This window comes from Leucopleurus acutus (assembly GCF_964270905.1).
Source record: "Leucopleurus acutus genome assembly, chromosome: 1".
Taxonomy (NCBI): Eukaryota; Metazoa; Chordata; class Mammalia; order Artiodactyla; family Delphinidae; genus Leucopleurus; species Leucopleurus acutus.
Genome location: NC_139142.1, coordinates 13,036,356 through 13,055,387, shown reverse-complemented (window position 1 = coordinate 13,055,387; position 19,032 = coordinate 13,036,356). Strand labels below are relative to the sequence as shown.

The 19,032-nt window shown below is 44.2% G+C and overlaps 1 protein-coding gene across 3 annotated transcripts in view; it reads right to left on the bottom strand.

Moving 5' to 3' along the window:
* TTC7B (tetratricopeptide repeat domain 7B) overlaps nt 1-19,032 on the bottom strand; it is a 239,683-nt gene that overhangs the window by 121,571 nt on the left and 99,080 nt on the right. For all 3 annotated transcript variants that reach the window (XM_082841924.1, XM_082841925.1, XM_082841923.1), the window contains exons 6-7: nt 11,479-11,557; nt 5,380-5,552 (exon numbers count right to left, since the gene is read on the bottom strand). In XM_082841924.1, the coding sequence (XP_082698050.1) occupies nt 5,380-5,552; nt 11,479-11,557 (252 nt within the window). The remainder of the gene's footprint in view (nt 1-5,379; nt 5,553-11,478; nt 11,558-19,032) is intronic.

Sequence of the window (19,032 nt, the reverse complement as noted above, 5' to 3'; positions counted from 1 at the left end):
TAGAGCTGCTAACAAGTAGCACATTAACTGATTCTAATTCTACTTCCTCTACCCTTCTTTTCAAGGCAGGAAAGATGGGTACTCAGGGGTGCTGCAAAGTTCTCAGGGCTGGCAGGAAGAAGTGGGGGGCGGGGGAGGGGGAAAGGCTAGTTTTAAGAGACATGCCTAAAAAGCTACCCACCGGAATGCCCCCTTCTCCATAATTATGAATTCTCTAGATCTATTTCTGGTCATTCTTTCCCTCTTCCCTGCCCAGGGAAGTGTGGAGCTCAGGGTGGACAGTCAAAATTGTTGGGGCCCTCCTTTTGTGATATTATCCTCTTGGGGCCCAAGAGCCTCAAGGGGAGATCCTGGGGTGCCCAGGCCTCAGCCTTGTGGAGCCAGAAGCCTGGGGCCTTAGACCTGGAGGAAGTTGATTGAAGGGATGGCCGTTCACAGCTTCAGTTCTGCCATCAGGTAGTTGTTAGGACCCTTCAATGTCCCCTATCTTTAAACTTTGAACAGCATCCTCGTCCTTACCAAAAGCCTCTGCCTTGGCTACCAGGAGGTTCAAACCTGTATTTAGCACGCCATGATCATTACTTTCTCCTCTTAGGCCTACCGAGGAGTTCAGCACAATGTATGGCACTCCTAGTTTTCAATAAATCATCATCCGCTTCCTGGCATCATAGTGGTTTCTAGCTTCCTCCTTTACTTAATGCTAATTATCTAGTCTAATATGCATTTAATTATCTAAGCCACCTCAAGTGCTTTTTACAAGGAGGAATACAATGGAAGTAAAAACATACTTGAGTGACATGCACACATATGTGGACTAAGAAACATGTATAAGAATATTCATAGCAGCACTGTTCCTATTAGCTCCAAATGAGAAACAACGCAAATGTCCATCAAGAGTAGAATGGATCAACATATGGGAGTATATTAATAAAATGGAATACTATTCAACAACAAAAACAAACTACTACTACATGCAAAAATATGGATGAATCTCTCCAATATAATGTTAGACAAAAGAAGTTAAACGTAAAAGTACTTAATATATGATTCCATTCATGTAAATTTCAAAAATGGGTCAGACTAATTACAGTGATAGAAGTCAGGATAGGGTTACCCTTGGGCAGGGAGCAGTAACTGGGGGAGGGTACAGAGAGTCCTTCTAGGGTTCTGGCCATGTCTAGTTCTTGACCAGGATGCTAAATTACTTGCATGTGTTCACTTAGTGAAAATTCATCAAGTTTTCTACTTTTGGTTCGTGTATTTTTCGCAATGTATATTACGTGCCAGTAAAAAGCTTACTTAAAAAATAAGTAAACAAAAGTCAATAAAATTCTTCATAGAAAGATCTAGAAGAAAGGAAGTAAGGAGGCCTATGGCATGTGATTCTTCCTCTCTTTTTTTATCTTGGATTATCAGCATTTTATTTCCTTTCAACATTTAAGACGGAGAGAGGATGAGCATCCTGTCCCCACTTCACATCCAGGTTGCAGTGACAGGGAGGGGAGTTTTCTGGCAGAGGTTATTTTTCAGTAATGGTCCATCATGACCAATGGTCCTGAATGGTCCGTGTGGTTTGCTGGAGCTGGAAGGATCTATGGCACATAAAGTTTGCTTTGTGCTCATGTTCCTCATAAGAGGGGAGAGAGGAGGGACCACCGGCCAAAATGAGATTTAAATATCATCTATGGATTCCCCTTTTTACCTCCCAACTCACATAACTGAACTGGTGATAACATCGTTTTGCCACAAAATTGCTTGATTGGAGAGTCCTGTCTTGTTAATAAGGAAGCCCCAAGCAGATTTTTCTCTCTTTACTAATAAATCAGAAGTAAGGGTATGAACATGCAAAGCTAGAAAGCTAAAAGCTGATGGTGATAACTGAAGGAAGAAAGATTAGCACAGAGATTAACTAACTAGAGAAATAGAAACACAATAGAGAAAAATCAACAAAACTGAAAGTTAATTCTTCAAAAAGGTCAATAAGACTTGACAAACTTTTCAGGTAGACTGACCCAGAAAAGAAAGAGAAGACTCAAATTACTAAAAGGAGAAATGAGAAATGGAAGAGGGTACATGACTACCAATCTTATAGAAATTATATGTGTGTGTGTGTGTGTGTGTGTGTGTGTGTGTGTGTGTGTACGTGAATACTATGAACAACTGTACTCAGCAAATTAGGTAACTTAGATGAAATGGACAAATTTCTAGAAAGACACAAACTACCAAAACTGAAGAAATAGAAAATCTTAATAGCTCTGTAACAAGTAAAGGGAGTGGATTAGTAATCAAAAACATTCCCACAAAGAAAAGCCCACGACCAGATGGCTTCACTGGTGAATTCTACCAAACATTTAAAGAAGAATTAATAATAATTCCCCATAAACTCTTTCCAAAAATAGAAGAGGAAGGAATATTTCCCACTCATTCTACGAGGCTAGTATTATCCTCATACCAAAATTAGACAAAGACATCATGAGAAAAGAAAACTATAGATCAATTATTTTATGACTATTGATGCAAAAATCCTCAACAAAATACTAGTAAATCAAACTCAGTAATAAATAAGGATTATATACCTAGTGGGATTCACCTAGGAATGCAAGGTTGGCTTCATATCTGAAAATCAATTAATGTAATACATCACATCAATAGAATAAAGGACAAAAGCCAGATGATCATCTCAGTAGATACAGAAAGAGCATTTGACAAATTCAAAACCTTTTCACAAAAAAATATACTCAACAAACTAGTAATAGAAGGGACTTTCCTCAACCTGATAAAGGGCATCTATGAAAACCCACAGCTAACATCATACTTAATAGTGAAAGACTGGATGTTTTCCCCTTCCTAAGATCAGGAATAAAACAAAGGTGTCCTCTCTTGCCACTTCTATTCAACATTGTACTGGCGGTTCTACCCAGGGCAATTAGGAAAGAAAATGAAATAAAAGCCATCTATGTTAGGAAGAAGTAAAACTATATTTGAAGATGACATGATCTTGTATATAGAAAATCCTAAAGAATCTAAAAAAAACTATTAGAACTAATAAACAAGCTCAGCAAGACTTCAGTATACAAGATCAATATAGAAAACCAATTTTACTTCTATATACTTGCAATGAACAGCCCCAAAATGAAATTAATAATAACAATTCCATTTGTGATAGTATCAAAAAGAATAGCACACACACCAAAACACCCTTAAGAATAAGTTTAACAAAAGAAGTGCAGGGCTTCCCTGGTGGCGCAGTGGTTGAGAGTCCACCTGCCGATGCAGGGGACACGGGTTCGTGCCCCGGTCTGGGAAGATCCCACATGCTGCGGAGCGGCTGGGCCCCTGAGCCATGGCCGCTGAGCCTGCGCGTCCGGAGCCTGTGCTCTGCAATGGGAGAGGCCACAACAGTGAGAGGCCCGTGTACCGTGGAAAAAAAAAAAAAAGTGCAAACCTTATACCCTGAAAACTACAAATTGTTGCTGAAAAAAGTTAAAGAAAACCTAAATAAATGGAAAGATATCCCATGTTCATGGATCAGAAGACTTAATATTGTCAAGATGGCAATACTCCTCCAATTGAGCTACAGATTAAATGCAATTCCTACAAAATTCCAGTTGCCTTTTTTTTTTTTTTTTTTTGCAGAAATAGACAAAATGATCCTAAAATTCATGTGAAAATACAAGTGTTTGGGGGATGGCGGGTGACAGCTAAGGGGTGCTAGGTTTATTTTGGGGGTAGTGAAAGTATTCTAAATTTGACTGTAGTGATGGGCTATGTGACTATATTAAAAGCTATATTAATGTGAATTGTACACTTTAAATGAATGAATTATATAGTATGTGAATTATATCTCAATGAAACAGTTTAAAAAAAATGTGTATTTGTGTGAAATGAAACTTGTGTCTCAGTAACCTGTCACATGGGAATCTTCCCTTTAACTAATAACTTCATTTAACTAGATCTGCATTTTGCCTCCATGATTCTCCTTGTACAGATGGGGAAACGGATGTTAAAAGAGTGACAGAGGCTGAGTGGTTTAGGAAATAAGGGAGAAGTGGCCAGCACTGTGAGCTTCTCTGCCTTCAAGGGGTGAGGCCACACTGGAATCGCACCCAGAGAGACACAGGGCTTCATCCATGTGTCAAACTTGATTGGGGGAGGGAACAAGAATTAGATTCTTCAATATACCGGCACTTTGGCTATTAAGAAGCATCTGAAGCAGAAGAAAAATCTAGGGTCTATTTTTAAGATTTAAATATCACCTAAAAAAGAACCCCAATCCTGCTGCTAAATAGTTCATAATGAGGGGTCAGCATTTTAAAAGTGAGAGTTTGAGAATTGCTAGAACAGATGTTCTATGAATCCAGATAAGTACTAAGGAGTAAACGCAGGGTAAAGTTAAGAAAACGCTCACTAGTCTGAATCCATATAAGAAATGCAGATTGAACAAGATGAGGAGGGAGGCAAATGCCAGGGTCAATTTAAGAGGATTAAGAGGCAGTTACCCTGAGAAATGCTGCCCCTTGTAAAATGCGGCATTGCGTTCAGAAGTCACACACGTAATAACTATCTAATCACCCCATGTCTGTCAGTGCTTTCTGGGGCCTCAGAAGCAGCAGCCTGCGGTCTTTCAGCCATTTTTCCAATTTGTAATGACTAAAGAAGGTTTCCGTACTTATTCTTACACGTTCCCCTTTGCTTCATGGAGAGGTTCTGAAAAGCCATCATGCCTTGTCCTTGTAGGAACAAAGACGGGAAGGAAAGCTTTGAGGGGAGGAATGAGTCAACCCCTGTTCCCGTCTCCCCGCCTTCTTGTGGTCTCTCTCCCTCCCACCTCCTCCTTCCCGGACCTGGGGAAATCCCAGGCTGAGACCGGAGTGTTTCCCTAGCCCATTTTCCTCAAAGGTGATCAAGTTCCCAATCCAAAACTTAAACCAATTAAAACATTCTAAAGAGACATCACCTTCCAATCACCTGTAAATTATCAAATTCGCCTTCTTCTTACAGCTAATTCAGTTTAAAACAAGCTTTTAAACAAAAGGATCATGAAATTGCTGAGGAAAAGTAAAGAAAAGTCAACTCTGGCTTACTAATAGCTTTGTCACTGACTGCTGTATGGTTCTGCGGTTCTTATAATAAACGAAATGAAAATCCCAAAGACCAACAGTGAAGGCTGAGAATGGCAGCCAAGCACTAGATGAGAGCATTTTCCTACTCAAAACGTCCCCACGCATGCATGGATATTTGCTGAAATTATGAAGAGTAAAGAGCTATCTTTATTAAACTGGTAGAAAATCTACCCTTGAACTTCTATTCAATCCTTACATTTTCCTGAAGTTTCCCTCCCATCCCCTAACCTACAGATGAGGACACCAACTCCCATACTTCTCTCCTGAGTAGACACGGGCTTTCCGCGTGAGGGTGTAGGTTTTTGCGTTTGCTCCTTTCCGGAGAGGATCGTCCAGAGGTGACTGGCATGGTGGATTCTCCAGAGGGTTCCAGTAGCTCTGCTCACACATACCCCGCAACAAGATCTCCGCCAGCTGCCTGGCTATTGTCTGGGGACACAAAGGAGCAAAGGCACAGCCATGAATCTATTTTGTATCATTCATTCATTCATTCGCTCATTTAATAAATACGTGTTAGTCATCACTTTGTCATCACTGTTCCAAGACTCATAATTAAAAATGTCTATTCCTATGATGAAAATTATATCAGTTGATGACAAAAAAAAGAAAAGAAAAAATGATACACTAAGATATTTGAAAGATTAAAAAAAAAATAAGTTTATGCCCTTCAAATGCTGCCCTGCCTCTGTTATACTCTGGAACACTAAACATATTTTATACCGGAAACAACTGAAACTTTTAGTTAAGCTCTTTTCCAAAAGCTCTTATAAATAATAGGTGAACTGCAAATATTTTCATCACCTCCCAACCGAGGCCTGCCAAAGCCCGACCTTGGCAGAAAGCCAGTACTCAACTTAGATGATGTAATCCCTGAAAAAAATCTCTTCGTTGATGATAAGATGATGTTCAGTGCAGATTTTTAGAATGTCTTCCTTCTTCGGAGTGCCAAGGGCAAGTCCTTCACAGCCCCACCCTGCGACTCAGTACCTGAGGCCCCGTTCTTACTGCATCCTGGCCCTTCAGCCCAAAGGTTCCCACTGGCCTTGAGCAAAGTGGAGAACTGGCGAAGTGACTGTGGCTACTGATCCAGAAGACCGTTTTTTTAAAGCTGGGTAGGGATCTCCTTTCTTACTGTGAAAACCCAGAAATATCCAGATCTTGTTCTTCTAAGTTAGGTGCAGATTACTATGTTTTTCCAAACTCTATAGCTCCACTGCCTAGAACAGCATCACGTACGATGTATGGGGGAGGGAGATGTGGCAGCTACTAAGAAGTACTTTGTTAACTGATGCATATCAGTTAACTTACCTCATAATCTTCCAGTGACAAAGAAGAGAAGTAAAAAAAAAAAAATCCCTCCGAAGATAGAAGCACTGCATCTCCGGGTGGTCCAGGCCACCTCACAATCAGTCAGAGGTGGCCAAAGACAACTTCAACCAGCAGATTTTTCCACAAGGTTTTAGCATTCTTTGGAAGATGCAGACAAAGAATGCTGATCTTCCCTGACAATGAGCCTTTTTAAATAAATATTTCCCAGAAGAGAACTTTGCTAGGCTTTCATCCATGTGAAATCTCTTAAAACACCACAAGGAATCTTAAATGCAACCAAATCACTAGCTTAGTGGTTTCTGATAGCCACTGGGTAAAGGCAAATTTTCTTCATTATTCCCAAGTAAGACCCACTAGCTTTAACTGTCTATAAAAATGTGAAATTAAATGCACTCCTATCATCCCCAACTGAGCCATCTGTAAAGATCTCATAAGAGCACGATTTTTAGGACCTAAACAGTTCCTGAACTGTTTTCTTAAACCTTCCATTACAGCCTCATTTTGATCTCACTGCAGTCATATAAGCTAATGACTTCTGCTGGAAGCGCCAACTAGCAAAAATAACCTCCACTCACTATAGCTGAGAAAAAAACGTTAAAGGAGAAAAATGAACAAAGAACTTCACTTTCTGGATGTATCTGCCATGGAGGGATTCTAAGGTTGTAAAAGTCTCTGCCCTCAAAACAGTTTGCTTGTCCACTGCTGGATAGCTCACGCTAGATCTCATTTTCCCTCAAGGTATTAACCTTCCGGAGAGATTTTTAAAATGAGGTTATGTGATTGCACATTTTAAAGGCATCACCTCGTCATGCATTACCGATTAGGAAGGACGTTGGCTGTGTTCACTGAAATCTCAAATGAAGTTCAGAAAAGGAGATTAAATATGAGAAATTATCAGCAAGATCACCAATATGTATGATACCTTTTATGTTTTATACTCCGGTTATATTTAGCTTGCGGTTTAAATGTCTAAAAATTGTTGGTAGCTACCAGATACATTTCAAATACATTTAGAATTGAAGGAAGGAAAGGAGAGAAGCTGGTCTGGAAGAAGACTTGAACTTCTTTGTACAAACTGGGTCATTAAAGGCACTTTTTTGTATGTGATTTTAAATTGTGATAAAATTCACATAACATAAAATTCACCACGTTAACCATTTTAAAGTGTGCAGTCCAATGGCATCTAGCACATTCACCATGTTGTACAACCATGACCACTCTAGTTCCAGAACATTCTTTACCCTAAAAGGAAACCCCATACCCTCTAAGAAGTCACTCTCCATTCTCCCTCCTTCCACCCCCTGGGAAGAGCTAATCTGCTTTCTGTCACTATAGGTTTGCCTCTTCTGGACATTTCACATAAATGGAATCATATAATATGTGGTCTTTTTGTGTCTGGCTTCTCTTACTTAGCATAATGTTTTCAAGGTTCATCCATGTGTTAGCATGAATCAGTACTTCATTCCTTTTTATAGCTGAATGATATTCCATTGTATGGCTAGACCACATTTTGCTTATTCAGTCATCAGTTGGTAGACATTTGGATTGTTTCCGTCTTTTGGCTATGGTCAATAATGCTGCTATGAACATTCATATACAAGTTTTGATTTGAACACCTGCTTTCAATTATTTGGAGTACTTATCTAGAGATGGGGTTGCTGTGAATGTACTTTTAAATCCTTCTCTGCTATGGTCTCACACCAGAGTTTACAAAGCAACTTTTTCATCTCATAAGGATATCATAAATTTGTAATTATCAGCTAATCTAAAAAGAATCATACAGCAATTAAGGCTGATAGAAACACTGTCTTATGAGTGGCAATAGCTGGAGAAGTTTCCTGATGTCCACCGGAAACCAAGCACCAGTGTAGACTTCCCAGGAAATGCTTCTCAACTAGAGTGGGCAAAGACTCACTTGTGGAAACTAGAAAATACGGATTTTCAGGCCCTGCCGCAGACTGACTCACTTGGCTTTCCTGAGGTCAGGTACAGGGATGTGTATTTGCTCAAAGTTCCTCAGATGGTTCTGATGCACACCTTTCGTTAAGCACTCAAGGGATTAGAAACGGTTTAACTTAGGTCACTTGAGAACCATCCACCAAGACCAAAGGTGTACTTGCAACTCAAGTGTGACGTTGAGTGGGAAGTGACTCCCCCGCTTACATTAACACTAAGCAGTCAGTTAACAGCTGAACGTGCCCAGGGGCAGCTTTAGCTACACAGGCTTTCTTTAGAAGCCTCTTCACGGGGCTTCTCAGAAAAAAGAAAAAAAAAAAAAAAAAGGAAGAAGAAAACTGTCTTCCTTCTTAACATCTCTAGTCAGAATCCTACCTCACAGGATTTTTATAAGTTAAAACACATTGATTTGAAAATCATACACCTTAGACAATAATGGAAGATATTCTCTAATTTTGATAAATAACACTGGAGTAAGCAGCAAGCGGATTCTCACAGTGCAGTGCACGCACTCAACCTTCTAACGAGGAAACACCCCTTATTTCCTTAACAAAATATATATTTTTTGAGAGTCTACAAGCAATTTTGAAAGATTGGCATTTTTAAAATTTTTATTTATTTATTTATTTATTTATTTATGGCTCCGTTGGGTCTTCGTTGCTTTGCACAGGCTTTCTCTAGTTGTAGCGCGCGGGGGCTACTCTTTGTCGCGGTGCGTGGGCTTCCCATTGCGGTGGCTTCTCTTGTTGCAGTGCACAGGCTCTAGGCATGGGGGCTTCAGTAGTTGTGGCTCGCGGGCTCTGGAGTGCGGGCTTGGTAGTTGTGGTGCACGGGCTTAGATGCTCCACGGCATGTGGGATCTTCCCAGACCAGGGCTTGAACCCGTGCTCCTGCATCGGCAGGCAGATTCTTAACCCCTGAGTCAGCAGGGAAGCCCAAAAGGTTGGCATTTTAAATGTGCTTTTAAAACAATTATAAGAACACCTGCCAATATAACCAGTTACTTTCATTGTGCTTCCAAATCTTAGAAGAAGCTATTCATGCTGACCAGTTCAGAAGTTTTATGGAATGTTGGGAGTAGGTCAGTTTGAGAGAAAAGATAGATGGCAATAATTTTTATCCATATTTTTTTTTTTTTTTTTTTTTTTTTTGCGGTACGCGGGCCTCTCACTGTCGCGGCCTCTCCCGTTGTGGAGCACAGGCTCCGGACGCGCAGGCTCAGCGGCCATGGCTCACGGGCCCAGCCGCCCCGCGGCATGTGGGATCTTCCCGGACCGGGGCACGAACCCGCGTCCCCTGCATCGGCAGGCGGACTCTCAACCACTGCGTCACCAGGGAAGCCCTATCCATATTTTTGCAGGGTTTTTTCCCTTAAAGGACTGTGAAGATCAAAATGTTTTGTTTGAACTTCTGAGGGCACCCGTAAATCATATAATACATAAGTAGATATCGAAGACCACGTGAGTTCTTGGTGCGGTGTGTGTGTGAAGTCGCCCGTCTTGTCTCACCTCCCATAATTCTAGGAAAGCCTATGGCTTAGCCGTCTGGGCCAGTGAGTTGTATGTCCACATCCTTAGCATGAAGATACAGCCTCATTTCCCAGGACAGGAATCTCTTAGCCTTGCCCAACCGAACACTGTCCCACAGCATTTAAAGGACTCATGATAATGGGAGGACAACAGCATGGATGACGAGACCAAGGACACTGCGGTCTTAGTGGGGCTGCCACATCGGCTGGGGCCTGGGGCGCTTCTTAGCTTCCACGAGCACCAAGCCTCACCCAAACACTCGATGACTCTGGCTCTGAAGGGTAAACTGTGGAGGTATAATTAATGAGTCTCCCAGACAGGAAGGTGAAAGGTTTAAAAGGAAAGAGAGAGAACTCAAGTCAACAGGAGAGCCAAGCTGCTGATCAACCAGTTTATTTAACTAGCTTTTCTATTTCTGGGTTTTATGGTCCATATAGTGAGTCCAACAGCTAGGTTCTCCTCAGGATCTAATCTGCTTTGCTCTGTCTGGGTTTTGGTATGAATCATCAGCCTACAACGAACCCTTCACCGCACTGGCATCAGGAGGGTATACCTTCTAAGTGCTATACAGGATGCATTTTTTGTTTCAAGAGAGAGCATTCCCAAGAAGCAACTGAAAAGATGCTCAACATCATTAGCCATCAGGGAGTGTAAATCAAAACCACAATGAGACAGCACTTCACACCCACTAGGATGGCTAGAACTAAAGAAAAAGATAATAAACACGTGTTGTTGAGGATATGGAAAAACCGGAACCCTCGTCATTTCTGGTGAGAATGTAAAATGGTGCAGCCGATTTGACAAATAGTTTGGCAATTCCTCCAAATGTTAAATGTAGAGTTACCATGTGACCTAGCAATTCCACTCCTAGGTATCTACTCAAGAAAAACGAACACATATATACACATAAAAACTTGCATGAGAATGTTTGTAGCAGCATTATTCATAAAAGCTGAAAAGTGGAAACAAAAAATGTCTATTGACTGATGACTGAATAAACAAAAATGTGGTCTATCCATACGATGGAATATCATGGTGCAACGAAAAGGAATGAAAGACGGATACATGGTATAACGTGAATGAACCTTGAAAACGTTATGCTAAGTAAAGGAAGCCCGTCACAAAAAAGACCACATACTGTATAATGCCACTTATATGAAATGTCCAGAATAGGCAAACCATAGAAACAGGAAGTAAATTAGTGGCTGTCGGAAGCTGGGGAAAGGGAAGAATGGGGATTGAGGCTTGGAGAATGGAGATTTTGGGGGAGTGATGAGAATGCTCTGAAATTAAATATTAGTGATGGCTGAACAATTCTGTGACTACTAAAATCTAATGACTTTGGGTGAACGTATGATGTGTATATATATATACATATATATGTATATATATATGCTTCACTGAGATATAATTTATAATGTATAATGTCTATATTACATAGTATGTTATGATATATAATGTATTATTTATAATACACGTATGAAAGAGAGAGAGGCACTTGAAGTGCCTCGGGCCTCAGCCAAGTCATTAGTTACACTTACCATTCGCAGGTTCTGGGTTGTTCTCGTTTCCACTGCTCTGAGGATCTCTCTAAATCTCCCGACTCCTCTCGTCAAGTTCCTGTGTGCACACAGAATGGGACAGGGTTTCCGTCTGGCGTGTATTAATGTTAGATATTTTATACACATATTTCAATTCATTTTGCCTACTTAAAAGCTGTTGGCGAGACTGTAAGCAATCGTTCTGCACATGCCTGTCCATCTTTGTTCAACTCTGAAAAGTTTGACCTAGGATCAATGGTCTTTTGAACTTCCACAATTCAATTTTCTCGGGAAAATAAATGTCGGAAGATCAGATCCGAGGCAAAAAACAAAAGGCAAGATATCTTTCCAGAGTCTATCTTCTACCTCACAGTGGCTGAGGAGTTTTCCTGCTCTGCTGAGTGGTGCTGAAACCTCTATCTTTTCACCGCAAGGTGGGTGGCAAAGGGGTACAGGAGTATCAACAAGGCACTGTGTGCAACGTGGGAAAGGCTTCTTGTGACCTGCAACCTTTACAGGCAAGACAAAGAGAAAAGGTATGAAAAATGAGGGGCTCCACCAAGCAACCACTCCGTGTCTTCGAGGACATACGTCACTGCCCAGTAAGCCCATCGGCCCCTCCTGCCCCCAGCGAGGCAGAGGGTCACAGCCCCTCCCACAGCTAGTGAGCGCTGGCTGGAGGCCGGCGCCACCTGACTGGGGCCAGCATACCTCATTCTGGTGCCCACACACCTCACAGAGATGTGCAGGGTGACACGTTTCGTGAAGGGACAGTAATTCGTTAGTAAATCCCGGTCCACGTGCCCAGACCCCACTTGCTGTCTGCCCCCTCTGAAGGCTGTGCCTGACCCATTCAGCTGGGAGCGTTTCCCAGCAGGTCCCTTTACATCGAGCACCGCCACCTCCTACGACAGAACCCCGTGATATTTATAACCTGCTCGTTAGAACACATCTCAGCTTTCCAAAAAAGCCACAGAGCGGGTCAGCCGGTGCGGACCTGTCAGCCAGCCTCTGCAGTCTGTGGCAGATGCTCTAGGTATTCAGCTCTCTTCTTGGATGACATTTTGAATCACACAAAGGGATTAAATCAAACTGAAGGTGGGTTCTGTATGCTACGAGCACTCACAAGGGCTATCAATTCGTGTCTTATACCTAACGTGACATCCCAGGACGCTGATTCACAAGAACAGCCCCAGAACTTGAAGGTAATGGTTTATTGGCACAGATACGTCAATACTCCCATATTCCTCTCACCCACACATATCAGATGATACCAGATCAGAAGCTTTATGGTGGCATGAAAAGAGAGGCTCGCGCTTGGCAGTCCAGGCAGCACTAAAGGAGCCGTGAATAAAAATTAGGTAACAGGCCCTGGGACATGCAGTCTACGCTGCTGCTTTCCCCTTCATCTGCTTTTATGGGATCTGTGTTCACAGGCACCAGAGTACACTTGCTTTGGACTGAAGCTCGGTTCTGTTAAGTAACATGGTGGGGAGAAAACAGCTACAGCTGAAAAAGGGGATGGGCAGGGCAGAGCAGTCTCATTTTATTCCAGAATCGCAGAGTAAGCTCCTACTATGTACAAAAAGAATGGCGTTTTGAACTGTGTGAAATAAGGTGGGACTGGGACAATATAGTTGGAGACCCAGGTTTAAAGGGCTGTTTTGGCAGGGTGGAAATTAAGCCTTCAGTAGGCAGTATCAAATCTATATGTTATAAGTCAGGGAAGGCTATCAGGTGGGAATTGGCCATTTGGAATGTCTCCCAGGCCCTCTTTGCAGAGTGAGATACCTATCCAGTTACGCAAGCACAGAATTGTCTGGCTATAAGTGATCTGACACAACCTGGTCCACTGGGACACAGAAGAGAAACGGCTTGCTCAGACCTCCACACCCAGTGAGAGGGAGAGCTGGGACCTGTCGACCCAACCTCTCACCTTCCTGACAAAGGAAATGTGAGCCCTCAAGCTGAAGTGCAGCTCTAGAAGAAAGAACAAAATATGCATACGAGAAAGGTCTATGTTTTACATCATTAATATGAAAATTAATATATATACATAATACAAATCGGATGCGCTCCAGTACTCCCAGCTAACGAGATTCTCCTAGGAACTGGTTCAAAACTGGAAAGAAAATCTGCTGGCCCAGGTGAAGCAGCCTGGTGTCCAAGGGTGAGGCCTCAGCTGCCCTAAATGAGAACCGACGGGTAGAGAAATTCAATTCCCCTCTGAGGCCGAGGTGTGGTTTCTCCCGTGCAGGACCGAGGCCCTCTGGTGGCGACTGCAGGAAGTCCCCGTGACCGAGAGGACGCCGCACAGGAGGCCAAACCGGTAGCAGCTGAGGGCGTATTCCTGACGCATTGACACTGCCTTTGAGGCTAATTCAAGTTTTTCTCAAGCTGCTTCCAGTTTACTTCTGGGAAGAGCTTAGGATTCAGAACCAAGTTCTTCCTGAAGCTGGGAGGAATCCTGCTTGTCAACAGCAGATCTGCAGTAACCGCAGAATGTCTCAGAAGGCCTCCGGCTGTGCTGGTCAAACGGCACCGTCAGGACAACCATGAGGCTGCCTGTCCACCCACGGGGCAGGAGGGAGGGGGACTGGAGGGGAGAGATCACCCAGCTTAAATATCAGAAAAGGAAATAAATATCCTAAGTGCAAAGACATACAATTCTCAGCAACTCTTATACCATTCATACATGTTTTTAGTCACATAATTTTATTCAAGCAATCACTTCCACTGTTGCCATGACAGCAGAAAAAAAAATTTTTAAGCTAGATGGATAATCATGATAGAAAGGAACAAAAAAAGGAATTAACTTGCAAGAATTACATTCTAAAGGCTATGAAATGCCCCAATTTGAGGGAAATAAACAAAAGCCACGTGATTGTTTTCACATCTCTAAACTCTTACTCTTAAAATGTGGAGACCCATGAACTACCTGGAATGAACCGCTGCTTAAAAACTCCACTCCAAAATGAACAGAAGAGAGACAAGGAGTTTCCCCGGTTTTGAGGGTTTCCACAGACCCTCGACATTAGGTCATTTGTTCCATTTCAACACCTTTGACGGAGAGAGTGCAATGATGTCAAAATCCATTATGGTAAACTATTCTTCAAAGGAAGGTTCTGGCCAGCATTCGAGCAGCAGGCACTGGCAAGCTGTCAGAACTTGGGGTTCACCTCCTGCACCTCGCTTCCTGAGCTGGGTGCGCTTCCCTCCACGTGGAACGGTTCCCAACAGCTAAGCTCTTACCACGGAGAAAGGGCCTGCAAGTCCCTCGAGCACCAGCTGGTTGTTCAGCTAGACAGGCAGGCGAAACCTGCCAACATCACTGACAGTCCCCAGCCCAGCAGGGAGAGCCCAGGCCAGCGTCCTCAGCCTTGCTCTCGTGCAAACCCAGGCAAAGGCAAGCCCACGCACGGTTCACGGGGACACGTTCTAATCCCCCCCTTGACCTACTTCCTTTTTTTCTTCTCTCCTCCCTTTTCCATCAGGTTTCATCCTCCTCCCCCTGGGCCACCTCCTTCCAGGTCTCGTGTGCTGGTCCTCAGGTCACTGCAGAAGCATGACTTCCTGAGGACACCCAGGGAGGGCACTGACTGGCCAGCGCTCGGCCTCCCTCTTGACCCTTTGGGCCCTGAAAGCAGCACTTCTGAAGGCTGGTCTCTGAAATGTACATTCTGACGTACAAAGCTACAATCGAACCAAGGGGGAAACGTACATGGGAAGGAAGCCAGAGTTCCAAAATCCAAATCCAAATGGAAAACCGAGGCTGGGAGAAACTCGGAGACCGGAGAACTATTTCACCTGGTGATGGGCAGCTATTTCAGCTGCAAGCTCAATATATTTTATTTTTATATTTTTTACGTTCACTTCTTGGGAGCAGGGTGGAAAAATACAGTTCTTCCCTTAACCTGTCCTTCCATATTCTCTTCTAACCTCAGAGTTTGCCCAGGCCACCAATGCACTCAAATTCAACCTCAGCTGTCACTGTCATCGGAAACTCAACGTTCTGATGTGAATAAAATACTGGATGTCAAATTCCTGGGTAACAAGGGAAAGGTACCACTGCCAGCGTAGGTTCAGTATTTTTTCTCCTTCTCTGTGGTGGAGAACTTTATAACTAAAGATCAATTTTAGAACAAGTCAACACAGTAGATCTCTTAGAGCTAAGAAATCGTTCGGCTTTTTCCATGTTCTTTCATACCAACTGGTGCTTCTGAATCTCTTAAGCAGTAGGTTATTTCAATAATTACTGAGCACTGTTACATATCGGGTTCCAGGCTCATCCCTGAGGACACACTGGCGAACACGGGACAGCGCCAGGAAGCTTGGATGGCTTCACATCCCCCATAAGAACATAAGCGCCTTGAGGACCAAGATCTTTGTTTTGCTCACTGCCATATCCCAAGCCCCTCAAACAGAGCTGCCATCCAGAAGGTGCTCAATAAACATGTGTTGAATGAATGAAATTCAGAACTACCATGAGCTGAGTGAACCACGACCCCGAGGGGATGCATTTTCTACCTGTTTCTTACCCCCTTCGTTCTCACCGCACATGGACTGGCAGGCAGCACAGCAAGCTCCCTTTAAACAGACCACGTCTCATACATCCTCAGTTGTGTTTGTAGCATGGGTGCCTGGGAGAGCAGGGACACGCCTGTAGCAAGCAACGTACCCAGGCATGCCCAGCCTGCCAGCTTCTAGAGGGTTGTGTGGATAATGAGGATTTCGAGACTTTTGGAAAAACCTTTCAGACAGTTCAGGGAAACCTTGCTGCCCAGGTGCCCTTCCACATGCTCCTCTCTCTCTTTAAAGAGTCCTAAGTCATCCTTCAAGACCCAGGTCAAAGGCCACCTTTGAGAACCTTTTGTGAGCTTCCCCAGGAAGACACGACACTGCCTCCTGGTGTTGCCAACAAGTTTGTACATTTTTTTTTTTTTTTTTAAATTTTTGGCTGCGTTGGGTCTTCGTTGCTGCACGTGGGCTTTCTCTAGTTGGGGCAGGAGGGGGCTACTCTTCGTTGCGGTGCGGTAGCTTCTCTTGTTGCGGAGCATGGGCTCTAGGTGCACGGGCTTCAGTAGCTGTGGCATGTGGGCTCAGCAGTTGTGGCACGCTGACTCAGTAGTTGTGGCACACTGGCTCAGTAGTCGTGGCTTGCGGCCTCTAGAGCGCGGGCTCAGTAGTTGTGGCGCACGGGCTTAGTTGCTCTGCGGCATGTGGCATCTTCCCGGACCACGGCTCAAACCTGTGTCCTCTGCACTGGCAGGTGGATTCTCAACCACTGCGCCACCAGGGAAGTCCAAATTTGTACCTATTTTGAGTGTAGACAACACTAAACCTGTGCTTTTCCTTTGTATTTATGTCTGCAGTCATCTTGAGAGCACAGGCCCTCTTGTACTCACCTCTTCTTGTCCCAACTGCCTCACAGAGCCAACCAGGTACCCAGTGACCCTCAGCAAGCTTGTTGTGGGGTGAGGGCAAGCTTACAGTCTGAAATCCCCTTCCCCATCTCCTGGCTGAAAAGCATGTTTGTGATCACAAAGAGGACAACTGAAGAGATCCTTCTCACACCAGGAGATCCACCCTGTCAGTGTCTGGACACTGTCAGCACTTACAACCCTAGAAAAACACAAAGGGATACCATATATCCCTAGGTCAATTTCTCTTCGTTCTCAGGCTTGGGAATTGCTTCCCCTTCATTTATACAACCCTTAGTACCATCTATGTGGAAAGAGTCTGGAATCGAAACCAGAACTCCAGATCCGGAAAGTGGGAGAAGAAAAAGACATCCTTCACAGTACGGAAGGCCACTTCTGGCCGGCTGTCAGGGAGCTGTTTTTCCCAGAATGGATTCCAGCTTCTCCCTCTGTGCACACTCTTTGCCTCAGATCCAGTGACATGCATTTGTGAAGACAGATGGCTTGCTGTAGTCAAGGGCCAGGGATCAAACCCACAACCTTGGCCTCATTAGCAAAGGCCTCTCTCTGATCACTGGAGCAAGCCAGCTGCAACCTAGATATAGCAATGGAGGGTGTGACAACTGTGCACGCCGGGACCTGAACAAGCGGGCGAAGCTTCCGTAAGTCTCATTTCAAACCTAATGAGAGTCATACTAGGCTTAACAACATTTTTTGGACCACCCTGGCAACGAGGGCTTCCTTGTGACAAAAGCAGAGCAGACCAGGCATCCTAGTCAGCTGGCCAGGCAGCCGCAGTACAGGGAGCAGCTGGGTCCCGGCAGCAGAGACACAGGTGGACGAGGCACAGGGAGCCCTGCGGGGCCCGGCCTGCTCACGCCTGTGACATGTGACAGCCAGACAAACTGTCCTGCCTGTGATGTATGACAGCCGGACAAACTGCCGTAGGGGCTCAGACGGAAGGACTACGCACCCTCCTACCCATTCTCTCCCCTCATCCCGACCCCGAGGCTCTGGGGAAACACGGGATACGGAAAGGCCTGCTACTCTCCCATCCTCCTTCCTTTCAACCTTTGGAAATGAATCAAAAGGTATCAATCCTCATTCAAACAATACACAGCGAGTGTCCACTGCGCATGAGGAGAGGACCCCGGGGACGCAATGCTGGGCTCGCCAACAAACGCGCTTCCTCCTGCAGACCTGGATCGTAACGAGGCTCAACGTGACCCAGAGGCCTCACAGTACCTAACGCAGAGCTGGACTCCTCAATCTGACAGCACTTTTAACAAACGAACCAGAGCGCGTCTAACACGTGAGGCTCGCTCTTCAGGGCACCCACCTGGAAATCCATGTACTCGTCTAATCTACGTCCTCAAACTGAGGCAAAACAGAAGGCGGACTCTGGAGTCAGTCTGGGCTCAGACCCAAGCTCTTCCACTTAACTAGTTGTTGACCTTGGGCAAGTGCTTGCCTCGGTTTCCTCATCTGTAAAATGGTGAGAACACATGTACCCACCTCATAGACTGGCTGTAGGAATTAAATGAGTTCATACACGGAGTAAGTGCTTTTTCAGCACTCGCCATGATTATCACTATCATCCTCAAAACTCTGCCATTGGTCAAAACGGTTTTGGAATTCTGGAATCTACCTTCCAGTCAATGCACAGACATGAAAGTCTGTTTTACTTCTCTGGAGTCATTTAATTTTGAAGAAAAAAAAGAGATATTCCCCAGTTTGATTCATTCATTCACTCTGCTATTTACTGAAAGCCTACCATGCTCACGATGACAAAAGACACGACGGATGTCAGGTGGAAGAGTGAAAAGCTCTTTCCTGGGGCCCTGTGGTCACTCTCGCAGGAAAGGATGGCGACATCGCTTAGGAGTGCTGGTGCCCATGGGGAGGAGCAGAGAGTCTCTGCCAAAGGCCACCGGGCAAGGGGCAGAGCCCAACAACACAGATGAGGCAGAGGAACCAAGGCTGTTAGCAGTTGAGTCCTTCTTGTTCTGGCTCAGCTAATACAGGTTTGCTCTGAATCAGTCAACAGGGGCCAGTCTGAACTCAAAAACGTGAGCTTGGGTGGCTGAGCCACTAGAGGTAGTTTAGTGGCTCAAAGTAGTGGTCCAGGAGGTTT